General features: G+C 46.5%; 1 protein-coding gene across 1 annotated transcript in view; it reads left to right on the top strand.

Moving 5' to 3' along the window:
- LGMN (legumain) overlaps positions 1-17,496 on the top strand; it is a 41,052-nt gene extending 23,556 nt beyond the window's left edge. The window contains exons 3-14 of the mRNA XM_049899491.1: positions 2,682-2,779; positions 4,065-4,146; positions 5,573-5,658; positions 6,965-7,040; positions 7,903-7,965; positions 8,705-8,771; positions 9,937-10,055; positions 10,143-10,232; positions 12,308-12,508; positions 14,806-14,976; positions 16,508-16,575; positions 16,792-17,496. Coding sequence (XP_049755448.1) covers positions 2,682-2,779; positions 4,065-4,146; positions 5,573-5,658; positions 6,965-7,040; positions 7,903-7,965; positions 8,705-8,771; positions 9,937-10,055; positions 10,143-10,232; positions 12,308-12,508; positions 14,806-14,976; positions 16,508-16,575; positions 16,792-16,834 — 1,164 coding nt within the window. The 3' untranslated portion in view covers positions 16,835-17,496. The remainder of the gene's footprint in view (positions 1-2,681; positions 2,780-4,064; positions 4,147-5,572; positions 5,659-6,964; positions 7,041-7,902; positions 7,966-8,704; positions 8,772-9,936; positions 10,056-10,142; positions 10,233-12,307; positions 12,509-14,805; positions 14,977-16,507; positions 16,576-16,791) is intronic.
- Positions 17,497-25,414: the final 7,918 nt, after the last annotated feature.

Raw genomic sequence — 25,414 nt, 5'->3', positions numbered from 1 at the left:
AATCTAGGGGCAGGCTTGCTGGCTGGAGGGTACGTGCTTCAGCTAGACTGGGTAGTGCCGGATGTTTTCCAGAGTGGAGTGCCAGCCACGCTGTGCCTCCTCCACTGTATATTACTTTTCTATTGCTGCTGTAATGAACTACTACAAACTTAGTGGCTTAAAACAACACAGATTTCTTGTCTTACACTTCTGGAGGTCAGAAGTCTGAAATGGATCTCACAAGGCTAAAATCAAGGTGTTAACAGGGTTACATTTCTTCCTGGAGGAGAATCTGTTTTCTTGCCTTATCCAGCTTCTAGAGAGGCTGCCTGCATTTCTCGGTTCGTGGCCCCTTTCTACCTTCCAAGCCAGTAATGGCTGGCCAGGTCTTTCTCACATTCCACCTCTGTTCCTCCAACTCCATCTCTGTCCTCCTCTTCCACATATAAGGACCCTTGTGATTAAGGTGGGCCCACTGGGATAATCCAGGATAATTTCCCTATTTTAAAGTCACCGGATGAACAGACAGACCCACCTGCTACCCTAATTTCCCTTTGCCACGTACCGTAACATATTCACAGGCTCTGCAGGTTAGGACGTGACTGTCTCTGGGAGTCCATTATTCTGTCTACTGCAATTTGTGTTTGAGGGTCTTCATTATTCCATAGTAATGGGGACTTGGGCATTTTAACAATGTATGTGTGTAATATTTAGTAAGTATTTTAAGATGATTTATGTTTGGACTTTCAGCCCCTCATTCTCTCTGCACTTCTTTAATTTTACTGATGTCTTTCTTGTCCCCGTGTGAAGCAATATCAAGTCCTGGAGTCAGAATCCTGGGCTCTTTCACTGTGAGCCGCGTGAGTTGGACAGGCCACCTCACCTCGCTAAGCTTCTGTTTCCTCACCTGAAAATGGGGATTGTTACCTGGACTGCTTAGACACTACCTAGGATTGCTATGAAAATCGCATGACGCCTGGGAAGTCTTAGACAAACCCGCTGCCACTGAGTCAATTCTGACTCCTGGAGACCCTGCAGGACAGAGTAGAGCTGCCCCATAGGATTTCCAAGGCTGTAAATCTTTACGAAAGCAGACTGCCCCATCTTTCTCCCTCGGAGTGGCTGGTGAGTTCGAACCGCCAATCTTTTGGTTAGGAGCTGAGTGCTTTAACCACTGCACCATGAGGGCTCTTCCTTGGACAGATAGCGCCTGACAGATGGAAGAAAGTAAGTGTTAGCTCTTAGTTTTCGTGTTTATTCAGTCACCCATTTATCTAAATACTCTTGAATGACAGGCCCTGGACTCGCCTACTTAGCATTCAGAAAATATATGTTGAGCACCCATTTATTTTCGCCCTAAAATTTGTGGGGGGGCATCTCCAGGCAAAAAGCTGGGTGTAAATTTTTTTTTCTTTTAATTGTGCTTTAGGTGAAGGTTTACAGAGCAAATTAGTTTCTCATTAAACAATTGATGCACCCATTTTGTGACATTGGTTGCCATCCCCTATGGGTATGTTCTACTCTGTCGTACAGGGTCACCGTAAGTCAGAATCGACTTGATGGCAGTGGTTTTTTGTTACTATTGTTTTGTACTTATATTTTTTGGTGGTCTCCTCCACTTCCCCTGGAGTCAAGCAGTTGTTGTTGTTAGGTGTCATCGAACGGATTCCAACTCATAACAGCCCCATGTGACAGAGTAGAGCTGCCCCATAGGGTTTTTTAGGCTGCAGTCTTTACAGGAATGGGTGGCCAGGGCTTTCTCTCACAGAGCCAGTAGGTGTGTTTGAACTGCCACCTTTGTGTTAGCAACTAAGCGCTTAACAGTTTTTCTACCGAGCTCCTTTGTTACTTTTTAAACTAAAGAGCACATCTCTGATCTCAATTCCCGAGTTGGACTTCTGGGTTTTTGCTCAATTTTCTGACTTTGGCAGATAAAGTTACTTGCATCAGGGGATCGGACTGGACAATGGGATAGAAAATGCTACGGGTAAAGAACGAGCTTCTTGGATCAAGTAGACACATGACAATATGTTGGCATCTCCTGCCTGGAGGGGAGATGAGAGGGCAGAGGGGGTCAGAAGCTGGCCGAATGGGCACCTAAAGAGAGAGTGGAGGGAAGGAGCGTGCTGTCTCCTTAGGGGGAGAGCAATTAGGAGTATATAGCAAGGTGTATATAAATTTTTATATGAGAGACCGACTTGATTTGTAAACCTTCACTTAAAACACAATAAAAAAAAAAAGTTACTTGCATCAGAACAAACCCTGTGTGATACAGAACTAGCTGTTAACCTGTTGGCTCATCAATATGAATCACTGTTTTTGAGACCCAAATCACAGTGCTGTCAGGAGATTTTAATATGGTGTGAAAAATTAAAAACATTATGAGGGATTTTGAAAGGCCCTTGTTATCTGTAAGTGTGGTGGTGGTGGTGGGGTGTGTGTGTGTGTGTGTGTGTGTGTTCACCATCTGCATGTGTGCTGACTGCCTGATAAGAGTTTGGATAAAGGGGGGGAGATGGGAAATCTTTAAAAATTGAGATTAAAAAATATAAGTTAGGCATTTTAAAATAGTTTAAATATCTGACCAAGAGGGAACAATTCATAGCAAATCTTCCATGAGACAGAATGGGTGGATACTTAGAACTCCCACACTGGCCTCCTCCTGGGGAGAATCTAACACTTGACGACACCATCTGTTCCAGGCAGATGCATGCCACGCCTACCAGATCGTCCACCGCCACGGGATTCCCGACGAGCAGATCATCGTGATGATGTACGACGACATCGCCAACTACGAAGAGTGAGTAGGGGGCACTTTGAACTTGATGACACAGAACTTCTGGGCATTAAAAAAGACGAAGACTCATATAGGCTCAGAAACCCAGAGCCGTGGCCTCATGTTAGAATATAAACAGACTAATCATGGAAGCCCCAGACTCCCAGATGAAAGCCCGCAGGGAAGTAACAGAGTGGGGCTGATCCCCACTGAGGTTTGAACGTAGTTCAGGTCACCTTGGCAATGGTAGAGACAAGAAATGGATGTGGAAGGGTGTTTTGTCTGGAGCTTAGAAAGGGTCTAAACATAAGTTACTTCTCCCATTGGGGAGCCCAGCGTTGGCTTCCACAGTGTCTGTTCCTAGCCTCTGAGCAGGGACTAGTGCAGAGGGGACCCCAGGAGGAGCGTCCCTATACGCAGAAGGCCCTTGTTTGTAGGTTTGAACTCCAGTGCCCTTCTTTCTATATCCATTTACTTTGTTGAATTTAATTTTAAAAATAATTCTGCTGTGTCTGTTTATTTCATTTCTTGCAGAGATCAGAAACAGCACGTATGGGTACTAAACTACCTGTTCTGATGGCCCCAGCTCCTTGGTCACCCTGCTGTGGGCTTTGGGATGGGTGTTCCTCTTTACCGGGATCACATACACAGCACATGTTGCCTTCTGAGGCTTGAACTCCTACCCTCTTGCTTTTAAGTCTTGTTTTCTCTCCTCTCTTTCTCTGAAAGTAGTTTTGCTCTGATTGCATACTTGGGGGGATCTTGGCCCCAAGATGTTAACTGATTTCTACCAGGAGACCAGAAGTCCTTGGATGGTGGGAAAAAAAAAAAGTTAACATGCTTGACTGTTAACTGAAAGGTTGGAGGTTCATGTTCACCCAAGAAGCACCTGGGAAGGAAGGCCCAGCTCTCTGCTTCCAAAAAATCAGCCACGGAAAAACCCTATGAACACAGTTCTACGCAGACACAGGGGGTCTCCATGAGTTGGAGTCAACTCGATGGCAATAGGGTTTGATTTTTACCAGGAGGCCAGAATAGCCCTAGAATAGCCATTGGTTCCTGTGCTAGTTTTGGGGGCTCAGCCCTTTGCTCCTCTTGTCCAGAGCTCTCGGGCAACAGTAACTCTTAGATTGGGCACATCTGACTCCCCAGCTGCCAATATCACCATGTGTTGATGACAGCAGGTGGTGAGAAGGGTCTTGGACCAAACCTGCTCTTTCCTGTCTTTTCACATAATGGGGGCATATTTTTGAAGAGAGATTTCAGAGACGTGTCACATTGTGTTTCAATGGTGTTATTTTCTTTTCAGCAATCCCACTCCAGGTGTTGTGATCAACAGGCCCAACGGCACAGACGTGTATAATAACGTCCTAAAGGACTACACCGGTGAGGTATGTGGGAGCCGCTGGGTTTGCTTTCCTTTTGCGATGATTTTCCTCTGTCTTGTATTTCTAGGCTCAGAACCTCACTGGACTGATCTCGGGTTGGTGTTTCATGTTGGCATTAGGGCTTGGGCTTGAGGTGAAAGCTCTGAGAGTTTTGAAAGAAAGAGAAGAGGAAAAATGTTAGTTGTCTACTGATAGTTTCTTATCTTCTCATACTTTAAGCCTGATAGTAGATTTCCTTTGATAATACCTGATTTTCTTTTGGTATCGCTTTTAATCTGATTATAGGTTATCGGTGCTCTGTTGTGAAAATCAGTTTTCTCAGTGCTGTGCCTGGTGGAAGTACCTCAGAATTCCGCTGGGGCTGTCTTCTGTTAATTACTTTTATATTATCATGCTTCCAAATGATCACAACAGTCTGTTGAGACTGTTTAAGAGTGACACAGTTTTTAAAACACCATAATGACTTCAGTCTCATGGCTTTTATAGTTTTGTTTTTTTTTTTTAATTTCAGAGGGATCTTTAAAAATGTGTATTGTGGTAAAGAAACATTTATCTAAAGTTCAGCAATTCCTCCACTGTCACTTCATTTTTTTTTTTCTTTTAAATTCAATCCAATTACATTTAACACACCATGCGTGTAACATGGGATGATCCTGTTTTTTAAATGGAATTATTATAAGAAAATGTCTGGGATCTAGATGGTGGAGTTTTTGGTGACTCTTTTTTCCTTTGTACTTTTTCGTATTGCTGTTTTTTACATGAATAGGTATCGTTTATACAAGAGTCCCTGAGTGGTTAAACGGTTAATGCACCTGGCTGCTAACCCAGAGGCACCTCAGAAGAAAAGCCTGGTAAATGGCTTTAGAAAAATCAGCCATTGAAAACCCTGTGGAACTCAGTTCTACTTTGACACACATGGGGAGCCATGAGTCAAAATTGACTTGATGGCAACCGTTTTTTCTTTTTTTCTTTCCCTTTTCTTTTAATTTATACGAAGTCCCTTTTCAGGATGTCAGTGTCCCTGGGATTCAGCCTCTTAGGCAGCAAGCTGGAGAAACAGGAGGACTCGGTGCTAACATTTCTGCCTCCTTCTTTGCTGTCTCTCTTGGAGAGTGTCTACTTCCTCTGCCATTTTTTCTTTCCTGCCTACATCTTTGGGTTTCTCCACATGGACTTTATAACGGTCAAGAAGTAGCAACAGGCTTGCTGAGTCGCCATCAGCCAAACACAGGGTGGTGTTTGAGAAGAGGTCGTGTAAATGCCCCCAAAGCACTGACCTTGCTTTGGGTCTTTCTTGGTTCCAAAGTGTTTGCTCTTAAACTCTGAGCCTTGGATATGTGCGGCCGGTGGCCTGGGTCTGCGCCACACCTCGCCAACCCTCTGACTGGGAATAACAGCTGCATCTGATTTCGACTCCGATTCTTCGTAGGATGTCACCCCACAAAATTTCCTTGCTGTGTTGAGAGGTGATGCAGAAGCAGTGAAGGGCAAGGGATCCGGAAAAGTCCTGAAGAGGTGAGGTCTGTTCTGTGGATACCACGCTATTCTCAATGACTGGAACCCAAGAGTGGAGAATTTACACAGCTGTTGTTATTTGCTTGTGGCCTGTTGACCTGTGAGAAAGTACAGACTGGGGAGCTCTGCCCTGACTTAAGGCAGACTGCACCAGGCTGGTGTTCCCTTGGCTTCTCTTGGCAGCCCACTTCTGTACTGAGTTCCCCCTCTGATCTAGGGTTATTCCTGACAAAACATTCCATAGCATTTAAACTGCTGCTCTTTGTGGTCTGTGGGTCCTAGTGCTGGTACATGTCACTCCCCGTGTCACCCACTGAGACAGGTGTGACTCTGCTGCCGACCAGTCAGGTTGCCGGGTGCCAGCCTGCCGCCAGCCCTGTGCTGTGATGACAGGTCAGCCCCGTGGAGAGAGCAGACTTGTACATGCACAGCTAACCTCCATCCTGGGAAAAGCTAGCCCACTGCTTACCCTGCTGGCCATAGGCTAGCGCTGTCATGTGTAATCTTTCTCTCTGTGGTGTTTTTACATCATGTCAGCGTGTCTCCAGGGAGTCTCAGATACCTGGCATATGCTGATATTTATTTATTTATTTATCCTTATGAAGCTTTCTTTGCTTCTTCTAATTTTTCTCCACTAAGACTTGCAAAAATGACAAAACAGTTTCCCAAGTTGGTGTTTCTTTCATGCCAGAGGGGAGACCTGGCCCAGCTAAGCTCGTGGGAGTTAGAACAGAGACAGACATCTCTGTTGTAGGATGAACCAGGTTGGCCCCAAATTGGTGCATCTCTGCAGCCTTGGAGCAGCGCCTCTGGGTGGAAGCCCCAGCAAGGGCAGACAGGCGGGTGTCCAGACTCAAGTGCAGGCCGAGGGAAGGCCGAGCTGCAGGACTGTGTTTGGTTATGTGTTCTGGCTCCCCTTACTCATTTTGGGGCGCTCTGGATGAAGTGTGTCTGCCTGGGATGAGGCCCACTTGTCAAAGGACCTCACAATCCATATCACACATGGTCTGTCAGGTGGGGTTCCCAGCAAAGGCCTCTCCCCCTTCCCGGCGTAATGACAGAGTTTCGAGGCTCCAGAATGCACCCTGTGGCTGAGAATAACACCCAGTGGGGCCTGAGGCTCTGGGCTTTTCTTTCCCGGCTGGGCAACCGTCACTCTTGAACTTTCTCCTCTCAGTTTTTGACAAGGGCAGCTTTGCAGTGAAACGGAGGTGGGGCGCTCCTTGCGGACCTCTGACTCATTCTCAGCCATGGCCGTTCTGCGTTCCTGTCAACCCGCTTAGCAGGGCTTGTTTTCTCTTGGCAGTGGCCCCCGGGATCACGTGTTCGTGTACTTCACTGATCACGGAGCTCCTGGACTACTGGCTTTTCCTTCCGATGATGTGAGTTTTTCTTAACATTGTAAACATTTTAAAGGAGCATAAAAACAAAACCTGTGTGTTGAGGTTATGGCAATAGCATGTCTTCTTCTAATGTCCTACCAGGGCTGGTTTGTGTGTGCGATGGGTGGGGCTGGGGGGACCAGCTTAGCATCTGAAACCTTTCCCAATGCATCTGTGTCTTCCTGCGCGTTGTCCTGCTTTTCTTTCTTTTTAAATTTTATTTGTTGTTGTTAAAATGTACACAGCAAAACATACAGCAGCAGTTTCTACCTGTACAGTTCAGTGACACTGATTCCATTCTTCTAGTTGTGCAGCCATTCTCACGCTCCTTTTCTGAGTTGTTCCTCCTCTATTAACATGGGCTGCCCACTGAGTTTCTTCTCTAACCTTTCGAGTTGCCACTGTCAATTTGATCCCACGTAGATCGTTCTTCAAAACAGCATGATGCTCGGGGCAGACATCCTTTACTAGTTAAGCTGAACTGTTGTTTGACTTGAAGAATACTTTCGTTCCCCTGCTTTTCTCCCACGTCACAGCGTTGGCCGCTGTCTCAGGACTTGGGTGGGTTGCACTAGACACAACAATAGAACAAAATCTCTCACTCCCCAAGACAGAGTAATGAGTGAAGAGGCACATTCTCTTCTGCCTTTGAAATATGCAAATAAAACACTTTGGTTTAAAGCACAATAAAAATTAAAAAACAAAAAACCAACATGTTGGTTGCCATCCTGGGATTTTGCTGTTCACCATGGTTACTTCTAAGGATTGGTGGATAAGAATTGATGAAGCCCCTGTAGGACTGTGTCAGTGCTGCCCCAGCAGATGTGATGTTAGTCTGAATTCCAGTCTTCTTCCCTTTCAGCTTCACGTGAAGGACCTGAATGAGACCATTCGTTACATGTACAAACACAAGATGTACCAAAAGGTAACGTCAGTCCTTGGAGTGGCCTTGGGGGAGGAAGTTGAGGAAGGCAGTGGAAGCAGAGCCCCCAGCTCTGTGACTAGCCTCTAATGATGGAGGGCTATGTTTTCTGGAAGGGGTGTCCTTTAGATGAGTCTTGAACTCTGGTTTCCCAGACTCCCGTTTTGACATTTTGGGGCACCATAGTTGCTGGAGTACTGGTTAAAGCACAAATTGCTGGGCCCCGCCCTGAATGTGACTCAGTAGGTCTGGAGTGGAGCCTGAGACTGTCTTTCTGACAAGCGTCCAGGTGATGCTGATGCTGCTGGGCTGGGGACCACAGCTTTGGGCATTTTGGACAACTGGAGAGGAAAAGGCTACACCTCTATTCTCCTGGGTCTCTCCGCCCTGCAGCAGCCATGGAGGGCTGTGTGGCACTCACGTGGCTGTGACTATGGGGATAGTAAGGGAAGGCGGCCCCCAACTGTTTTACCATTTGAAACCACTCCCTGTCCTGGACAGAGCAATGGTGCCTTGGCCTTCAACTCATGGACCACTTTACTCTATTAGCGATGAGTACATTCGAGTCCTCTGGTTTGTGTGACAGCACTTTGTGCAGCCCCTGGCAGCAGAGATGTCTTGGAAAAGCCAAAGCGGAAGACTCTGAAAGGACGGGTAGAGAGGGTGGGCAGGGCCGAGATGGCATTTAAGAGGGGTGGTGCCTGGAGGAGTGTGAGTGCACCCGTGTGGTTCTGTGTTTCAGATGGTGTTCTACATTGAAGCCTGTGAGTCTGGCTCCATGATGAAACACCTGCCGAATGACATCAATGGTAGGTGGTGCGAGCAGGGTGCCCAGCTGTGGTCCTGTCACCCACACTCAGACACTGCCAGTGTGGTACCAGCTGCTCCACGTAAGCAGGGGCCTGGGGTCACCTGATGCCTAGAAGCACTGGGCTTCCTCTACTACTTGAGGGTTGTTGTTGCTGTGTGCCTTCCAGTTGACCCCGACTCCTAACGACCCTGTAGGACAGAGGAAAATTTCTCCTTGGGGTTTCCTAGGCTATAACCTTTACAGGAGCAGATTGCTGAGTCTTTTCTCCCATGGAGTGGTTGGTGGGCTCAAATCACTGACCTTTCGGTTAACAGCCGACCACTTAACCACTGTGCCACCAGGGCTCCATTACTTGAGGATTAATGCTCAGGGAAATAGAGACTGCACGTGAGCTTCACGGTGCTCTTCCAGATTCTCGGAAAGCTACCTAAGTCCAAAATCTGGACATGGGTTCAAGGAGAAACCACACGGGCTTTGGACCAGCCTTGGTTCTCTGCCTTACGTCACGTCCTGGCTTTCTCATCTTGGGCAGGCTTCTTAATGTCTTTGACCCTCAGTTACCCCATCTGTAAAATGGGGATAGAGATAGTGCCTGTCCATTGGGAGAGTTCCACTTTAAATAAGAGAACATTCTTTCAAGTTTCCAGAGCTACTGCAGTCCTTCAGCATTCTTCCAAAATACCCTGAAGTCCTGAGCATGGGTACTTGCTTCTCGCCACAAAAAAGGAGTCTGTCAACTGGCTTTTCTCGCTTCACAGTAACTTAAACCAGTTCAACCAGCTGCTGTTAAGTCAGTCCCAGCTCATGGCGGCCCCGTGTGTATCAGAGTAGAACTATGCTACCGAGGGTTTTCAGTGCCTGATTTTTTTAGACGTAGATAACCAGGCCTTTCTTCTGAGGCGCCCCTGGGTGGGCTCGAGTCTCCATCCCTTTGGCTAGCAGCCGCACACGTTACCTGTTGGCACCATCCAAGGACTCCTGCATGAGCTTTAGAAGAGTTCCTGTCAAGTGAGCAGGGCTGGATATGGTTACGTTTACCTGCCTTCCCTGTCTGCTCATTGTAGGCGGCTTGTTTCAGTTTGACTCGGAAAGGAAGGTCTCACGCTTCAAGTGTGATCCACAGCAGGGAGTAGAATATGACCAGTGTTTTCTGCCCCTCCTAGTGTATGCGACCACTGCCGCCAACCCCAGTGAGTCGTCCTACGCCTGCTACTATGACGAGGAGAGGGGCACGTACCTGGGGGACTGGTACAGTGTCAACTGGATGGAAGACTCGGATGTGGTGAGCTCTCGGAGTGGGCGGTGTGCAGCTGAGCCTTAGCCATCAGGCTGGGAGTATCAAAGGACGTTCACATTTCTGTTTTTGCAGGAGGACCTGACAAAGGAGACCCTCCACAAGCAGTACCAGCTGGTCAGGTCCCGCACCAACACCAGCCACGTCATGCAGTACGGAAACAAAGTGAGTGCGGGCCCTGAGCTCCTGCCCCCTGGCTGCCAGGGCCCAGGCCGACGTGCCTAGAACGTTTCTCTCTTGGTGAAGGGTGGAGGGATCCGGTGAGAACTGGCCTGGATGATGCCTGCCTTGCAAGTCTTTAGCCACTCCAACCTGAGGACCCTGCCTGGGCTTTGGACTCAGACCTTGCTAGCTTCAAACTTACAGAGTGGCGAGACTTTGGGCAAGCTTATTAGCCTGTTTCTTCGTGGATCAAAACCCTAGAGTTCAAGGTCACTGGAGCATTAGGGAAGATGATGCATTTAAAACGCGAAATCTGGGGCAGGCCTGGTGCACAGTAAGAGATCACTCAATCAAAAGCTGCTCCTTCAAACAAGTTTCCAGGCATTGCTCTATGGCCCCCACCCCTTGGCTTCTCCAGGGTCCTTCCTCACTGCAAACCGTGGTTTGTCACCATTGCTCGCTGCCTATACAGTAGATGCTGTGTCTGGAAGGGACCCAGGTGGTTAAATAGGCACGTTCATCAGGGCTGGACAGAGGTCACAGCAGGTGGCTGCTGAAGCCTTGGACTTTAAGTGAAGCCACTGGGGCTAGCCCTTGATACTCACAAAGCAGGTGACTTGCGCAAGGCCTCCCCAAGCAGCCTGCCACCATCTGAAAGTGTCCAACCTGAAATTTGTTCTTTTGGCCCATGCATTTGCCTTCTAGAAGAACCTGTGAGCCAGTTAACCAGCCATCTTTAGCCCTTCACCAAGTGGAGTGTGGGCTAGAGCAGGGCAACCACAGGACATGAGAAAGGCACTCAAGATGCCTTGGACCTGGTCAGGCTTTTGGGTGGGAGGAGGATAGAGGTGGAAGCAGAGGAAGGCATGGGAAAGGTCACTCCAAGAAGGCAGGGCCCAAGTTGGTACTGGCCTGGCCGTCTGGGAGCTGTGCCAGGCTGCCGGAGGTTGGACTGGAGGAAGAGGTCACCGGCAACTCTTCTTCTGCATTGAGCTTTCCATGCTCTTTACAAACCCAAAACCAAACCAAACCCGTTGCCGTTGAGTCGATTCCGACTCATAGTGACCCTATAGGACACAGTAGAACTTCCCCATACACTTTCTAAGGAGTGCCTGGAGGATTCGAACTGCTGACCTTTTGGTTAACAGCTGTAACTCTTAACCACTATGCCACCAGGATTTTCTTCTTTTTACAATATCCCTGGAACGTCTCATCTTGGTTGAGGAAATGTGGTGGATCTTTTCCTTTTATGTTTTTATATACGCATGTACGTATGTTTGGAGTCCTGAGTGGTGCCAAGAGGTTAACGTACTTGACTGCCAACTGAAAGGTTGAAGATTTGAGTCCACCCAGAGGTGTCTTGGAAGAAATGCCTGGCAACCTACTTCCAAAAAATCAGCCATTGAAAACCCTATGGAGCACAGCTCTACTCTGTTGCACATGGGGTCGCCGTGAGTCAGAAGTGACTTGCTAGCAACCAGCTTTTGGTTTGGTGTGTATTTTATTTTTTGTTGCTTTGTTCAGAAAAAGGATGTTTTTGTAGGCTTGTAACAGATCTGTCGCTCTGGCTGAGATTCATTCTGTGGTGACCCCTGCAGCCCAACAGAGCCTGGCAGGGTGTCTGTTTGGTTAGACCCCAGTGCCAAGCACCAGCCCAGCCCCTCAGCTCCCTGGCTGTGCCCTTCTCAGTGGAGCTGACTTCAGATCTCACATTCCTGCTTCTGGTCACTGGGGACAGGCAGATGAGCACAGTCCAGGGTGACCACTGGCTGACACCCTATCTGGCCCAGGCTCTTCTTGACTGTGAGCCAGCAGTTTCAGTTCATACGTGAAGGAACAGCCATTCTGCTGTAAAAAATGTCAGACATTCTTGAAGTTGACCGTTGGTAGACTTTAGATGCTCGTTTTGGCATCTACTGGAGGTGAACCACGCATGTCAGGCTGCGGTCATGGCCCATCAATGGTCCTCAAACCATCTGGAGTGAACTGCGAGCCTTCTATGGAGAGGCAGGATCAGCATATCCGTGGCCCATCTCCTCCCACTCAGCCCGGCTTTCTCTCTCTCTCTCTTTCTCCAGTCCATATCTGCCATGAAGCTGATGCAGTTCCAGGGTATCAGACACAAAGTCAGCTCTCCCATCTCTCTGCCTCCTGTCACACACCTTGACCTCACACCTAGCCCTGAGGTACCCCTTGCAATCATGAAAAGGAAGCTGATGGCCACCAATGACGTGCGGGAGTCCAGGGATCTTCTCCAGAAAATCAGCAGGCATCTGGAGGTGAGTAGGAACCATTCCCAGGTTCCTTTTACCTGCCTTAGGCAGACAGCACCTGCCCTAGGCGGACAGCACCTGCCCTAGGTGGACAGTATCCGTGAGCACTGTCTCTGCCTCCTGACCATTATCCAGCATTGCTCAGAACTGGGTGCCAGTCCTCTGGGGTCACCCTCCTCCCACCACACGGTGGTACCTGGGACAGGCAACTAGCCTTTGTGCCTATGTAAGGCAGAAGCAGTGAGCAGAGCAGTGGTCGGCTTCATCCTTGTTAGTAAACTGACCATCACCTCTTCAGTAGCAGGGAGCAAAGAAATAGGGTCCTTTCTCTCCTGTGTCCTGCCTAGAAGCCTGGCCTGTGGCTAGTTCCTGCTTTTATACCGGCTGCATAGAAGACGTTTTTATTTTTCTGCTTGTTGAGTTACTAGCTAATCGTATAAAAATAATCCAGTCCACAAAAAATTTCTGAGTCCTAGAGCCCAAAACTCGTTCTAATATGCGTGAGAGCTGTCTTTTATGCCTACTGAGTCTGTTTTCAGTAGCTCGCCGGTTTGTTTGGAGCTGGCAGAATTACTCTTCAAATTATAGCTGCGCAGCTGGGACCCACAAGGAGTGCGTTTATGGGAATGCTGCACGAAAGGGCGAACTGTCCCTTCCAAGAAAGCAAGCTCTTTGTTAGCACTTGTACCCTGGTCAGCTCTTGTCCTCTTGTCCACCAGCATGGCAGTGGATGTTCCCATGACACTGAGGTGCCACAGTGCACTGAAATACTGTCGGAATTTTCTAGGAAAGATAAAATACAGTGAAACCTGTGAGAGCTGGAACTGGATGGGACTGTCTTGTTTTTCTGGGTCTTGCAGGTTTTCTGTCTTTGACAGGGTGCAGTCTTACCACTTTTCTATCACTCTCTGTTAGTGGAAAATATTTGCATTTTCCTTTCCTGACAGGTTTCTGCCTTACACAGGTTCCCACTTTGGCAGGTTTTACTGTACTATGTTTTTTTTTATGTGGTTTGTTTTAAACGCGTATATCTAATTATCCTGAAAGTCAGTACCTTGAGTGTGGCAACCTGATTAGCCAGGACTTTATTTTTAGCTGGTGTCAAACACACATAGCACAGAGGTTCTCAGACTTTTGGTCTCAGATCTGTTTACACCCTTCAAATTATTGATCTCAAAGAGCTTTTGTTGATGTGAGTTTCTATCTATTGATTTTTACCGCATTAGAAATTAAAACTGAGATTTAAAAATATTTACTAACATGCTTAGAAACAGCAATGATAAAGCCATTGGCATTAATTTTGTATGAAAAATAATAATTTTCCAATATAAAAACAATTTTGGTGAGAGGAGTGACGTTGGTTTCTTGACATTTTTGCAACCCAGCTCAGTAGAAGGCAGCCGGATTCTTGTGTCTGTGTCTGAGTTCTCTTTGCTGCAGTAACGTTCTTTTGGTTGAAGTATATGAAGAAAATCCAGCCTCACACAGATGTGCAGTTGGGAAAGAGGGCATTTTATGCCCCCGCCCCCAAGAGGCCTTGGGGACCTCCAAAGCTCCTCAGGCCACGCTTTGAGAAGGGTTGGTCCAACATCCACTAGGCAGCGAGTGTTCGTTGAATTCAGAGATAGATGAAAAACCCTGACTGGGGAGGCTTGTAAAACACGGTTAACATGGAAGCAGTTTCCTCCTCATGGTGCCATTTTTCAGCATCTGGGAGGAAACGGTTTCCTCTTTGTCCCCTCCATCTAACCATTTGATTCCCTGAATGGGTAGCAATGCCTTTGGACACACAGCACTGGTCATCGGACAGCGGTCAGCTTTATGGCACGGTTTCCTCAGGTCCCTTTCCACGGAGCTGGACAGGCCTGCTCCTAAAGAGTATTTAGTCTGAAATATTTCCAAAAGCCAGAAGATCCCGAAAAGGCAAGGTCTTCCTGAAGACTCCGAGCTGTTACAGAAGCCTCGCTTGCCTTCCTCAGAACACATTGATTTTTTAATTGTTGGCATGCCTTTTTTTTTTTAATGATTTTTATTGTGAAAATACAGGTAGCACCACATCTGCCAATTCAACAGTTTTCACATATACAATCCAGTGAGATCAATGACATCAGTCATGTGTGACCGTCACCCATCTCCTTTGGCAGATTTTCCGTCCCCATAAACAAAAGCTCAATATTGGCATCTGTTTCACATGTTGGATGGTATGAAGAAAAGCCTTGAAATGCCTTTCTGACCTTACCAGGGCTCCAGGAGGGACTGTGGTAATATAAGATATGCCTCACAAAAGCCGCTTGTCTTCACAGGCCAGACATGTCATGGAGAAGTCTGTGGGAAAGATCGTCTCCTTGCTGGCGACGTCCAGCGCTGAGGTGGAGCAGCTCCTCTCTCAGAGAGCGGAGCTCACGGAGCACGCCTGCTACCAGGAGGCTGCTGTGCACTTCCGCACACACTGCTTCAACTGGCACTCCGCCACGGTAAGGCCGCACCTGCCCGCTGGCTCCGCGCCGCGCCTTCCGCCCGCCGACCTGGGCCTTTCTGGCACCTTGATCCAAAAGCTAAATTAGTATCACCCCATGGGAATCGCGTCAGGTGCATCGCTGCCTAAGTGTCTAGATACCACACGTGGGAGGCTCTGACAAACAAATGTATTCTCTCACAGTTCAGTAGGCTCTTCATCCTTTACTTAGGAGCTCTAGGGAAAGACTTCTCTCTGTTGGCTCTGTGAGAAGGTCCTTGTCCCCTTCAGCTTGTGTTCTTCATGTAGTGTGGTGTCTATCTTCCCTCATCTGTGCTTCCTGGTTTCTGTGCCCAGTTTGCTCGTTTTCTATCTCAGAGGTGACTGGCTTAAGACACAGCCTACACTGCTGTGGCCTCATTAACATAAAAAAAACCCTCTTCGCATATGGGATTACATCCACAGTATAGGGATTAGGATTCCAACATGTATTCTGTGAGGACACAATGCAGGCTTAACTGTTAGCTTGTAGAAGGCTGAAGCTCCACTCAAGCTGAGGATACGAGGAGCGTATTTGAGAGACCTTTGATAGGGGTGAACGGCAGAGGGCTGTCCAAGTTCACTGGACACAAGTCCTGGCCCCAAACCAACCCACTGCCGTCGAGTCGATTCCGACTCATAGCGACCCTATAGGACAGAGTAGCACTGCCCCATAGAGTTTCCAAGGAGCACCTGGCGGATTCAAACTGCCGACCTCTTGGTTAGCAGCTGTAGCACTTAACCACTATGCCACCAGTCCTGGCCCCAGACACTCTTAATTGTCCCAGTGTGTAAAAGAGTTGACCAGAGTCCTATATGATTCAGCCCCTGTTTATATCTGGCTTTGAAGGGCAGTGACTTCTTATCATTCTCTTGCCGTCCCTGCCAAGCCCCATCCCTCAGTACCAATCCCCACACCAGCCACCATGTTTTCTTCCTTCTGGGCCTACTCTGAACCCTCCCCAAGATTTATGGTCAAAATCAGGCCCCACCCACAGAGGAGAAGAAAGCGCTAACTTGCTGCAGATGGTAGAACATCAGGGCTGATGGGCAGCTAAAAAGCCTTCTGGTGAGTACCATGGGATGCTCGGGTCCCTCTAGAGCAGGGTGGGCAAGCTGCAGCCCTTGGCCCACCACCCATTTTTCTAAGTACAGGTAGTCCCCAATTTATGACATATATATATATATATATATTTTTTTTTTTTTGGTATATCTTATCATTCGTAATATGTACCTAGGACTGAGAGGGTGTTGGGGGCCTTCCACCCGCCTGCAGTTGTGTATAAACCCTTGCCTGTGTGCATTTTTCTTGAGAGACAGTTCACACACATCACCAGATTACCAAGAGGTGGGGAAAGGATCCATGGCCCAAAAAAGGTCAAGAAGCCCCGGCCCAGATGGTTTACTTCTGTAACTGGGAAGGTAGAGTGCTCCTAAGTAAGGATGAAGAGTTGATGGGGTGGTGAAATGATGATACCTGTCTTTTTTTTTTTTTGTATGTTTGCTTCCAGTACGAGTATGCTTTGAGACATTTGTATGTGCTGGTCAACCTTTGTGAAAAACCTTATCCAGTTGACAGGTGAGTCAGCTTTTGAAGTGTATTCCAAGCGTCAGTGTCTCCTCCCTCCAACTTTGTTCTAGATATATCTGCCAGTGGAATTCAGAATAGCTGCATTTTCAGTGATAATTGTTGTGTGACTCCCACATAGACTACTACCTGCTCTGTGTTGGATTATGTTTGTCATTTCTTCAGAGTTGACATGGTTCACAAACTTCTTTTTCCTGTCTCTTACAGAATAAAGTTGGCCATGGACAAGGTGTGCCTTGGTTACTACTGAAAAGCTGCCTTCCTGATGCTTTTCTGAGTGTGAACACGTCCGCTTAGAACATGAGACTAACCTGAGACTGAAGAGGTGGAGCCAGGAGGAAGCTGACCCCACCTGCTCCCGGCGCTCCTAGGGAATGCAGTTGGGCCACTCCTGGGCCACGCTCCAGACTTTTCTCTCCGAAGGTGGCTTGCTCACCTTTACCTATTTGCCCAACCTTCTGCAGGTCATTTGTGACACTTTGAAAATCTACATATTTGGGCAAGTAAAGCTCTGTATTGGGAGGCTTATTTGCTTTTTACGAGGTTCTTTTGCCCGCTTGTTTTAAGGAGAAAGAAGTCCACTTGGGCTTCCGTAGCCCGTGGAAGAGTCTTTGCTCGAAGGAATTTGAGGCGAGTCATAGCTGAAACCGGAGTCTTCAGAATGATTTTATTGAAGAGGGTCTTATGCCCAAAATGAAAACCTATTTTTAGAAAATATTACAATTTTGATTGATTTATTTCATTTTGCAACAATGGACAAGTCTTAAAAAATAAAGATTAATAACTGAACCCAAGTATTCATTTCTGGCCCCTAACTTTGTGATATGTACTCCTGGCCCCTCCTAGGTGCCTCATTGCCTCTCCCCACTGACTGACTCACCTCTGCTTCATACTGTCTATACCCTGGTGGTGCAGTGGTTAGGAGCTACAGCTACTAACCAAAAAGGTTGACGGTTGGAACTCACCAGACGTTCCTTGGAAACCCCACGGGGCAGTTCTACTCTGTTCTTTAGGGTCACTGTGAGTCAGAATTAACGCGTGGCAATGGGTTTGGGTTTTTTTTTTTTGTACACGCCTTGGACTTTCCAGCCTCCTGCCTTTGCTTCTTGCTGTGCCTCTACCCTGGAACGCCTTTCCCTTCATGTCTATAGATCCTCAACGTTTATCTCTTCTTATTCTGAACCTTTCCTCATTTCTCTCTCCCCGCCAGTCAGAAGGACCATTTCCTCTGTCCATCTGTGTGTTTCATTGCCTCTGTTACAGCATGTGCAGGGGGCTGGCCTTGCTCCACGTTTGTTCCCCGAGGGCAGAGGCTGCCTGACTTCCCTTTGTTCCCTTGGCTCAGTGCCCTAAACAGGGAGGTGGTCGCGGTGGGCTTGTAAAAGACTTGTAAGAGTTCTACTCACCATATTCCTTCAATGGAATATTGTCTGGCAATAAAAAGCAGTGACATCCTGGTACATGCTACAACGTGGATGAACCCTGCAAACATCATGCCAAGTAAAAGAAGCCGGTCACAAAAGATTACATACTGCACAATTCTGCTTATGTGAACTGTCCAGAATAGGCAAATTTATACAGACGGAAAACAGCCAAGGATTGAAGGGATTCCCTGGGTGGGTGGTGCAAGCAGTTAAGCATTTAGCTGCTAGACAAAAGGTGAGGGGGTTCGAGTCCACCCAGAGGTGCCTCGGAATAAAGGCCTTCTGGTCTATTTCCAAAAGATCACAGCCATTGAAAACCCTACAAAACACAGTTCTACTCTGACGCACGAGTTCGAATCGACTTTGCAGCAATTAGCTGGTTTTTTTTTTTTTAGGAGTTGGGGGAGGTGGAAATGGGAAATGACTGCTTTCTGGGTACAGTTTCTTTTGGGGGTGAAAATGCTCTAAAATTGTAATCGTCACACAACTCTGAATTTACTAAACATCACTGAATTGTATGAACGGTGAATTATAGGGTATGTGAATTATAGCTCAGTCAAGCTGTTTTTAAAAAGCCGTTATAGCTGGCATAACTGAATATCCATCTGCAAAAAAATGAAACAAGACCCGTACCTCACACAAACACTAACTCAAAATGGATCAAAGACCTAAATATAAAATTTCAAATAATAAAGATCACGGAATTAAAAATAGGGACAATGCTAGGAGCCCTAATACATGGCATAAACAGTATACAAAACATTACTAACAATGCACAAACACCAGAAGAGAAACTAGATAACTGGGAGCTCCTAAACATCAAACACTTATGCTCATTCAAAGGCTTCACCAAAAGAGTAAAAAGACAACCTACAGACTTGGAAATAATTTTTGGCTACGACAAATCCAATCTGCATCTAATCTCTAAAATGTACAAGATACTGCAAAACCTCAACAACAAAAAGACAACCCAATTAAAAAAATGGGCAAAGGATATGAACAGGCACTTCTCTGAAGAAGACATTTAGGTGGCTAACAGATACATGAGGAAATGCTCATGATAATTAGCCATTAGAGAAATGCAAATCAAAACTACAATGAGATACCATCTCACCCCAACAAGGCTGGCATTAATACAAAAAAATACAAAATAATAAATGTTGGAGAGGTTGTGGAGAGACTGGAACATGTATACACCGCTGGTGGGAATGTAAGATGGTACAACCATTTTGGAAATCAATTTGGTGCTTCCTTAGCTAGAAATAGAACTACCATACGATCCAGCAATCCAACTCCTTGGAATATATCCTAGAGAAATAAGAGCCTTTACACGAATAGATATATGCACACCCATGTTCGTTGCAGCACTGTTTACCATAGCAAAAATGTAGAAACAACCAAGGTGCCCATCAACAGATGAATGGATAAATAAATTATGGTATATTCACACAAGGGAGTATGACACAGCAATAAAGAACAACAATGAATCTGTGAAACATTACATGGAGGAATCTGGAAGGCATGCTGAGTGAAATTAGTTGCAAAAGGACAAATATTGTATAAGACCATTATTATTAGAGCTCAAGAAAAGGTTTAAACACAGAAGAAAACATTCTTTGATGGTTACAAGGGCGGGAAGGGAGGGAGGGAGAGGGGTATTCACTAATTAGTAGACAAGAATTATTTTAGGTGAAGGGAAGGGCAACACACAATACAGGGGAAGTCAACACAACTGGACTAATCCAAAAGCTAAGGAACCCTTCCTGAATACAACCAAACACTTTGAGGGACAGAGTAGCAGGGACAGGGGTCTGGGGACCATAGTTTCAGGGGACATCTGGGTCAATTGGTATATCAGTGTATTAAGAAAATGTTCTGCATCCCACTTTGGTGAGTGGTGTCTGGGGTCTTAAAAGCTAGCAAGCAGCCACCTAAGATGCATCAGTTGGTTTCAACCCACCTGCAGCAAAGGAGAATGAAGAACACGAAAGACAAAATATGAGCCCAAGAGAAAGAAAGGGCCATGTAAATCAGAGACTCCATCAGCCTGAGGCCGGAAAAACAGGGTGGTGCCCGGCTACCACCAATGACCACCCTGACAGGGAACACAACAGAGAACCCTGATGGAACAGGAGAAAAGTGCGATGCAGACCTCAAATTCTAGTAAAAAGACCAGACTTAATAGTCTGACTGACTGGAGGGACCCCAGAGGTCATGGCCCCTGGATTCTGTTAGCCCAAAACGAAAAAACTATTCCCGAAGCCAACTCTTCAGACAAAGATTAGACTGGACTATGAGATGTAAAATGATACTGGTGAGGGATGTGTCCTTAGCTCAAGTAGACACAGAAGTCTATGCGGGCAGCTCCTTTTTAGAGGCTAGATGAGAAGGCAGAGGGGGTCAGGAGCTGGTTGAATTGACAGGAGAAATATGGGGTGGAAAAGAGGAGTGTGCTGTCATTGTAAGGAGAGCGACTAGGGTCACATAACAATGTGTGTATAAGTTTTTATATGAGAAACTGACTTGAACTGTAAACTTTCACTTAAAGCCCAATTAAAAACAAAAAGCATTATAGCTAGATGGCTGTTATCTAGATAGATCTCCAGAGAGAAAAAAGAAAAAGCAGCATCAAATTCCAACACATAAGGCCACCTTTCTTTACATAGGGATATTGTGTGCTGTCAAGTCAATTCTGACTCATGGCGACCTCACAGGACAGAGTAAAACTGCCCCATAGGGTTTTGGGAACAGATTGCCAGGTCTTCCTCCACAGAGCCACTGGTGGGTTCGTACCACCAACTTTGTGGTTAGCAGCTGAGTGCCTAACCACTTCACCACCAGAGTTCCTTATGTAGACACCTGTCCTATTTAGCAATAATGGAAGTCACTGAAGTTTGGAGTTATGGACCGGAAACCGCAGATACTGGCAATTAGGGTGGCGTCTGACAAATTCAAGGGTGGTGGTGTTTCTAATCTGGGCCTATTTTTCATTGGCATGAACAGATTATCCTTTCTCAATGAGGTGGTCTTCACAAGGTGAGTCAGATGGCTTCAGGATTTACCAAGAACCCTTACTGTCCTACGGATTTTTTTGGACTCTGAGATTTTAGGCAACAAATATAAGAGGCATACTGCTGGAGCTACGGCCGATACTCAGCAAGTAAGCCTGAAGACAAGGCTGGCGTGCAAGGAAGCGAAACACCCTACTGAAATGTAACATTTTCAAGGGAATATCTTAAAAGGCCTCAAGATGCAGATTGTAAAAATTGTGCTTAATGCGCTCAGCTGCTAACCGAAAGGTTGGTGGTTCTAGTCCACCGAGAGGCATCTTGAAAGGAAGGTCTGGTGATCTATTTCTTTGAAAAATCAGCTCTTGAAAAAACCCTGTGGAGCACAGTTCTACTCTGATACACCTGGGGTCACCGTGAGCCAGAACTGACTCGCCGGCAGCTGGGCTCTGTCCTCTAGTGCTGTTGACTACCCTTGTGACCCTGGTTCTCTCTTTTCATTTTGTTCTCTCTGTAGAATGAAAGTATACTTCATTTTTTAGTAAATACAGAAACTTGAGTGTTCAGGGTTCTAAAGGTTAAAAAGTAGTTACTTTTCATTTCTCAAGTAAATGACAGTTCGTAACCTTCTAAGCCACTATGCTACTTAGATTTCTAGTAAGGCTGACCTTTCTAGTGCGTCGACGACGACCACTACTTTTTTTTCCTAATTATATCCCAAATCCACAAACATGTTCTTGTAGCACAAGAGTTATGCAGGACAGAAACGTCCAGAGCAAATACGGCTGCCTTTCCTCCCCAGAAGTCTCAAATGTCAGCTTGATTCTCATCATATCCCCTTTCTGTATATTTACATAAAACCAAGTCTAGTGGCTGTCAGGTTGACTCCGCCTCATGGCAACCCCGTGCACGCCAGAGTATAACTGTGCTCCACAGGGTTTTCCTTTTTTTCAATATACATATAATATTTTATTGTGTTTTTGATCCAAGTTTACACAGCAAATTAGGCTCCCATGTAACAGTTTCTACACAAATTGTTCACTGACATTATTTACATTTCCCACAATATGTCAACGTTCTCATTAATTGCATTCTGGTTGTTCTGTTTCCAGTACTCTGCTTGTCCGGGCCCCCTCGTCCGCTCGTCTTTGCTTTAGAGTAAATTATTGACCTTTTGGGCCCATATAGATGTTTTTTTACTGGTGCACTGTACTCACTGGTAATAGCCTTTATTTTGTGTGCCAATCTGTTATTTTGCTAAAGGGTGACCTCGGGATAGTTTTAGTTCAAGGTTTAAAGAGTATCTCAGGGCAATAGTCCCAGGGAGTCCTCTAGTTTCAACTGGTCCAGTAAGTCTGGACTTTTTAAGAATTTGAGTTCTGTTCCACATTTTTCTCCCATTCTATCTGGGCCCATCCAGAGGATTTTCAATGCTGATTTTTTGAAAGTAGATTGCCAAGCCTTTCTTCTGAGGTGCCTCTGGGTGGACTCAAACCTCCAGACTTTCCGTTAGCAACCAAGTGCGTTAATCATTTGGCTCACCCAGGGCCTATATATTTACGTAATTATGTACAAATTCTACTTTATTTTTTACCTTTCCGTTATAAAATAAAGCCATGGAAAACAAACATTTTGCTTAGTGAATTATTTAAAGGTGCCTACCCTTGTAAACGGAAACCCTGGTGGCATAGTGGTTAAGTGCTACAGCTGCTAACCAAAGGGCTGGCAGTTCGAATCCACCAGGTGCTCCTTGGAAACTCTATGGGGCAGTTCTACTCTGTCTTACTGGGTGGCTAGGAGTTGGAATCGACTTGACAGTAACAGGTTTTTTTTTTTTTTTAACCCTTCTAACTGGAAACCCTGGTGGCATGGTGGTTAAGAGCTACATCTGCTAACCGAAAGGCTGGCAGTTTGAATCCACCAGGCACTTCTTGGAAACTCTGTAGGGCGGTTCCACTCTGACCTATAGGGCCGCTGTGAGTTGGGATCGACTCGATGACAATGGGTTTACCCTTGTAACTACACCCAGGTCAAGATATCGTTCTTTGCTAGCCACCCCAGAAGCCTCTTCTTGTGTCCCCCTCTCAGTCACAGCCCCCCAGCTTTAAAAATAACCACTCTTCTTATAATTTCATCACCGGGTGTGCATTCCTAAGCACTATGGTTTAGCTTTGCCCACTTAAAAAAAAAGATAATGTCTTTTCAGTCTTGTTTCCTTAAATTCATCTGGTGAAGAGCCCAGGCTGTTGCTCTGCCGAGTTCCCAGTGTGGGTTTTACTGGTTGCAGACTCACAGGGCTATCGAGCAACTTCTTCCAATCCCTGGATCCCATAGCCGCTGGATCCGGACATTTGAGCAGACTTTGGTCTGATCCCTTTGGCAAGATTATAGGTGGTGGTGTGTTCTTTAATTGGAGCCCTGGTGGCACGGTGGTTAAGAGCTCGGCCGCTAATCAAAAGGTCAGGAGCTCGAATCCACCCTCTGGGGGAGTTCTACTCTGTCCTATAGGGTCACTATGAGTCGGAATCAACTCAACAGCAATGGGTTTGGTTTTTTCGGTTTGGTGTTCTTTAATCAGGAGCACACTGCCTGGTTTGGGCTCTTTTTGATGTTAGTAGTCATCAGTGCTGAATGCCTAGATCCATCCATTCACTGGACGGTTGCACAATGGTGAAATTCTAATTCTATCATTTTGTTTTATCAGCTGGAATAACTCTATAAGGAGACATTTCCCCTTACCTGTATTTGGTTACCTGCTGGTGGAGCTGATAACACGAAAGGCAGGAAAAATGCCTGGCTCTGTCCTCTTAATTTACCTAGTTTCCTGAATTGGTTCCTTTTCATCCTCAGAATGTGACCAATTAATTTTCAGATATCATTATGAACTCATGGGTTTAAACTTACCCGATGAGCTTCAATCCATTGCAGTTCTTATCCTTACTGAAGCCAAACTGCTCACCTCTGGCCAGTGGAGACCTCCAGGTTGGCCCCTGGTCCCTTTTGACTGGCATGGCCCACTGTTAGCTTCGATTGCTTCCTTGCTATCTGGCATATCAAACGTTCCATTCTCATCTTGTACGTTCTTTGTCCCAAAGCTGGAAGGAAACCTTGGTTTCTTTTAATGGGAAATGGTATTTCAAGTCTGTGCACCTCACACCCAACGCCGACTTAATTTCAGGCCTGTGTTCCCCTCTATCATAACTGATGGCACAGCCGCCACCTTGGCATCCAAGCTAGGTATCTAGAAATCATCTAGGATCCTTTCCCTCCCTCACTCCCTCCAACCAACCACCCTATTCTGCTGGTTTACACCGTCAACGTTTCTCATATTGACCCTCCTTCCCGCCCCTGCTCCCCTGCCCAAAGTCAGGCTTCATCTTCTCCCCTGGACTGCTCTAACAGGCTTCAGTCCTCCGCCTCCAGCCTGGCCCCCTCCAGTCCAACTCCATGTGGGTGGAGAAATTATAGACTCTGGGTGGAGGTTTGAGTCCACATAAAGGTGCCTTGGAAGAAAGGCCTGGAGATCTACTTTTGAAGAAAAAAATCAGGCATTGTAAACCCTATGGAATGCAGTTCTACTCTGACACACATGGGGTCACCATAAGTTGGAAGCCACTTAATAGCAAATGTTGTGTGTGTATGTGTGTGTGTGTGGTGCCAGCCAAGACCATTCAGAGCCTGGCTGGACCTGCCTCTCAGCCTCACCTCCCACCACTCCTTGCCTCAGACTTTATGCTCAAGCCATCTTGAAACGACCAGTTACCCTGCATACAGCACACCCGAACTTCATGTTTCTGTGCCTTTTCACTTTCTTCCCTCATCCTTGCCAATAACTGCAGAAAGTCTGAGATTTTATCCTTCTTGCCAGCTAAGTGAACCTGCCAGTTTCCTGGGTCAGAGACAAAGGACTTCATTACTCACAGTGCAGCATGCTGCAAGAGCTTCATCAGTCCCCCTCTCAGGCTATTATGGATTGAATTCTGTCTCCCCAAACAGATATGTTGAAGCCTGTAAATGTGACCCTTTGGAAAGAGTTTTTCTTTTGTTATGTTAATGAGGTCACAGCAGAGTAGAGTGAGTTCTGATCCTAAATGCTTTTGAGTGGTGTCTTACAAAGGGGAGAGCAGACATGGAGAAAAAGTCACACACAGAGGTGCCATATGGTCTAGAGTAGGCCTAGGAGAACTCGAGTCTGGGGGTGGTTGAGCCATGGGGTGTTCTCAGCTTCATGGGCCAGTGTGATGAGAACTGGGAACATAGGACGTCATAGGACCTGGGGTTGTGGAAGGCATGAGACCCAGCTGGGAGAGAGCAAACAGGATGCCTGGAGATGAGGATGCCTGCGCTGGGTCCTGAAGGATGAGGAGCTGGTGATGCAGAAGGGGTCAGAGGACCCCT

This window comes from Elephas maximus, chromosome 10 (genome assembly GCF_024166365.1).
Source record: "Elephas maximus indicus isolate mEleMax1 chromosome 10, mEleMax1 primary haplotype, whole genome shotgun sequence".
NCBI lineage: Eukaryota > Metazoa > Chordata > Mammalia > Proboscidea > Elephantidae > Elephas > Elephas maximus.
Note: the sequence above shows the minus strand (reverse complement) of the source record. Positions and strands in the feature narration are given on the sequence as shown.